This window comes from Arachis duranensis, chromosome 4 (genome assembly GCF_000817695.3).
Source record: "Arachis duranensis cultivar V14167 chromosome 4, aradu.V14167.gnm2.J7QH, whole genome shotgun sequence".
Classification (NCBI taxonomy): domain Eukaryota; kingdom Viridiplantae; phylum Streptophyta; class Magnoliopsida; order Fabales; family Fabaceae; genus Arachis; species Arachis duranensis.
Window position 1 is genome coordinate 12,363,139 of NC_029775.3, and position 4,405 is coordinate 12,367,543.

Here is a 4,405-nt window from a genome sequence, read left to right on the forward strand (position 1 = left end):
ATCATCAAGACCCATGAGGAGTTGGTGAACCTTTTCTTCTTCCCTCCGCTTCTCAAGTTGAGAGCTAATTGAACATTTGCACTCACCACATGTGCATTTGGTAATCTGGTCACAATTTGCAAGTTCATCCCAAAGTATTTTTAGCTTCCCATAGTACGTAGCCACGGACGCACCTTCTTGCTTACACCTTGTCAAATCTGCTTTCAACTGCTATATTCGAGGTCCATTCACAATAGAAAAGCATTCTTTGATGTCTTCCCACAGCGTCTTCGCATTCTCTGCATACGCTACGGTAGTCCGCAAGCTTGGCTCGATCGTATTCAAAATCCATGAAATAATCATAGATTGGATAATCCAACAATTTTCAAGTTCAGGTGCATCCATTCCTGGTTCTATATGAGTCCCGTCAATGAATCTCCACTTTCTTCGAGCTCGAAGAGAAATCTTCACAGCCCTCGCCCATTCATCATAATTTTTCCCACGCAATTGCACCTGCGTGATTACGTTTCCTGCGTTATCGCTCGCGTTGAGGTTGTACGGCGAGTGAGTCTTCTTTTCGTCTCCTCCTGAGCAATGTGGTTTGTTTCTGATGGTCTTCTCTGGCTCTGCCGCCATGGTTTCTCAGATCGTCCTCTATTCTATGTGTTTTTCAAACAAGGTTCTGATACTATAATAAGAAATGGTAATCGACTTGTCTTGCCTTTGATACAAGCTTTCATATATATACACCCTAATCAACTAATCACAGCAAATCTTTTCCTAATATAACAATTTGATTTGTTATCCTAATTTATTCTTACAAAAAATACATATGACAAATTGCTATATACATAAATAACCAAATCTCTTAATTGATATTTTTATATATAATTTTTGCTGACCATTGTTAAAAAGTGATTTAATGAGTGAACTCATCGACCAACCCAAAAGTTGGTTATAATTTGTGAACCTTTATTATTTATATTGTCTTTTTATTATTTATATTGTTTGAAAAAATAAATCTCTTTTTTGGTAGTAGTTCTTTGGGATTTTTTTTCCATGTATTTATCAACCCAACAGATTAAAGACTAATCTATCGTGATACTGAACTCTATTTAAGGGTTTACCACGGACAATGAATACTTCTTTAGGCTATGTTGTTTCGAAGTGGGTGATAGATTATCGTTTTTTATATAAGCCCACAAATAGATAAACCAAAAACGACGGTTAGGCCCAAAATAGAAACCAAAAAATAACGGTTAGACCCAAAAGAAAGAAACCGAAAAGGACGGTTAGACTCAAAAAGAAAAAAAAGGAAAAAGGCAAAAAATAGTGAGTACTGAGCAGAGACTAGAGAGTAGAGAGAGAGAGAGAGAGAGCTCGGTGGCGCTAGGGCACATAGTTGCAGGCAGAGAGAGAGAGAGAGAAATGGAGGGCGGAGACGAAGGAGTGGAGATGGTAGCGGAGACGAAGGATCTTCAGCAGCAGACTAAGGCCTTCGACAAGCTCACCGACCGCGTCGAAGATCGCCAGCTCGATTCCACTCGCGTCCAAGAGGCCATGGCCTCCATTGCTGCCTCTGCTCAAGCTGACTGGAACGCCATGCGTTTAAGGTTACACTTTCTTTCTTCTATTTCCTATTAGCATTTCCTTTTACAAATTTAGGGTTATGCTTTCAACATCACTAGTTAGTCATGGAAGCTGGATAACCGTTATATATATTATAACTTTTTGTTCATTATTTTCTTGCGTGCTATTTACTTTGTCGATTTGAGCATGACTAAGAAGAATGGGAAGCCATGGAGCTTTGATCCTGGTGGTTATCCTCTCCATATATGCATACAACGATAGTTTAAGAGAGGTGGGAGCAGGGTTTCAACTTTAGCCCTAGAGTTTCTAGTGCTACATAAGCTTGTTTAGAATGTGGAACTACTTGAAATTTAAACATTCTTAATCTCATATTTATTATCATTAGCGTTCTGTCACATTCTAATCTAGGAACAAATAAGTGTTGTTAGAGCTTGACCCCATGGCTGCAGTGTCTTTGGTTCACTCTTAATGGGTCCATCTTCATCCATATGCAACTCTTATTTTTAAAATTAAAGCTCTTCTAACTCGTGATCAGGAAGTTCGTATGTCGCAGATTTATCGATAAGCTAACAGGGTGGCAAAATGACTTGCAAATAAGGGACATTTTGAAGAATTGGGGCTTCATGTCTACTTTAGTGCTCCTAGAGGGATTATTTATTTGCTTAGTGATGATTTGAGAGGTTTCTTTTCTGTTCCTCATAATGTAGTTTTCTTTTCCCTAGACACTAGTTCCATTTTTCCACACACAAAAAAAAAATAAATAAATAATAACAAACAAGTGTTGCTGGCCTGAATATTTACTGTAACAGTGTGGAAGTATTGGAGGAGTCTTTGTTTGTATTGACATAATTCGTTAATGCAACGATTATAGATACTCGTCTCCACTTGCCACTTGCCACCCCGTATAAGTTCTCCTCCACCTTCACGCAATTTTGTTTCGGTCTATCTTTCTCTTGTTCTACAAATATACATGAATTCAAAGTTCAAGCTGTATTACTGATAGAACCATAAACTGAAGCAGTTTTTTAGTCAGAAAGTTAGAATATAAACTTGAATGGAATAAAACCGTAAATAACATTCCACCTTATCTCATTTGAAATAAGGAGTTCCTTTCCTTGTATCTCTCTAACCCCTGATTATGCACTCTGTTCTGATCACAGGGAGAAAGAATTAGCAGCTGTTAAGATAAATGCAGCTGATGTTGATATAATTGCAAATGAACTGGAGGTAACTTCTATGACAGATTCTATTTCCCACCGCCGAAAAGAATGGATAACTGGAAATATTATTTGACAATCTATGTATATGCACCAATTGACCAATATATTCTTCTTGTTTCCAACAGTTGGATAAAAAGGTAGCAGAAAGAACTTTGCGCGAGCATAAAGGTGATGCAGTTGCTGCCATTCGTCACTTGCTTCAGTAGAATGGTGGGAATGAAGAAGGGTTTAATATTTCGGAGGATCTTATATATTGCCCTATATTGTTCTGCATTGAGAGATCACAATGTATATCAAGACCTCAACTTTTCCCATAAATCACCAAGTGAAATTTTGAAGTGATCTATGTACCCCAAAAAAAAAAAAAAGAGAAACCAAAATCTGATGATAAAGCCACGTTTTTCATCAGGATCTTATAATGTTTCTAGTTTTTCCATTTATCACTTGAAAAGCCTGCTTTTTTACTTGCTCCTTTTTCCATTGTTGTGGAAAACTGTATGTGTAGAATAGTGTTTTCTATTGTGTGAAATCTATATTGATAAAGACCTAGATTTTTTCTCTTGTTTTTTGAGTTTGACATTGACATGAAAGTAGTGTCCACAATCTTTGCCAAGTGTTGCTTATTCAACAATATTCCATTGAAAAAACATGTAAGCTGGTCCGTTCCATCATGCAAAAATTTCCCCAGAGATATTGTACCCTTCTCTTTTATTTCTCTGTCCATGTACCATATAATTTCTTCAAAGAGATAATTTGTGATCACATTTCTTGCTTTGTCGGGGAGAAACCCACTAATTCTCACAAAAGTTAGTTCCACTTAGATTGCTAAGAGAACCTTAAGCCATAGAATCCTTCTATAGGCTTCTGAAATTTCCCCATCGGAGTGAGATCTTTAGTCGTCAAATGGAGATTTGGGTGTGGCAACCTTGTAATCAATCTCATCTTCATGTCGTCACATCTACTATATCTTTAACAATTAAGGATCTTGTGAAGTGGGGATTTAAAGGTTTGGGCATTAAAAAAAATCCTAAACCAAAATGAAATCCTCACTTTAGAGGATCCATAATTCTTCCTTAACTAGATTTCATTTAATTTGGTAATCGACGAAGTCATGAAATCATTACTTATCAATACTGACACATCCTTTCATGAATTAAATCCCCATGCAGATATTGTATAGTCCCTACCCTTTTTTATGGCTTAATGTTATCCAATACTACTTGCACTACATTCCCAGAAAGATGACTCATCCTGTCATCCAAATAAAAATTCAATAGAAAACACAATCAATGATAATTCAACTAAAAGTGTCAATCCATCGTGTTAATCTGTCTCCTTCTTCAAAGTTCAAGTGGACAATGACAGAGATCCCAATCCTAACTAACTTGAATTTAAAAGAATACAAACTTTATGAGCCCTATCTCTATAGTAATACCATAGTTACATTAAAAACAATAGATTTCGGCAATAGATTTCGCTATGAGAACGGGTGTGCGATACGCAATACCCCATATATAAAATATTTTATGTAAAAAATATACATATAACGTATTGGTATGCAGATGAATTGGTAATTTGGTATATGAAATGCTACTTAATTGGTGGATTCATGTAAC

At 36.5% G+C, this 4,405-nt stretch overlaps 1 protein-coding gene across 1 annotated transcript; it reads left to right on the forward strand.

The window, feature by feature from the left end:
* The first annotated feature begins 1,304 nt into the window (after positions 1-1,304).
* LOC107483414 (uncharacterized) lies at positions 1,305-3,352 on the forward strand. The gene is made up of 3 exons (XM_016104029.3): positions 1,305-1,592; positions 2,730-2,796; positions 2,915-3,352. The coding sequence occupies exons 1-3, from the start codon at positions 1,408-1,410 to the stop codon at positions 2,993-2,995; spliced, it is 333 nt and encodes a 110-aa protein (XP_015959515.1). The 5' UTR covers positions 1,305-1,407; the 3' UTR covers positions 2,996-3,352.
* Positions 3,353-4,405: the final 1,053 nt, after the last annotated feature.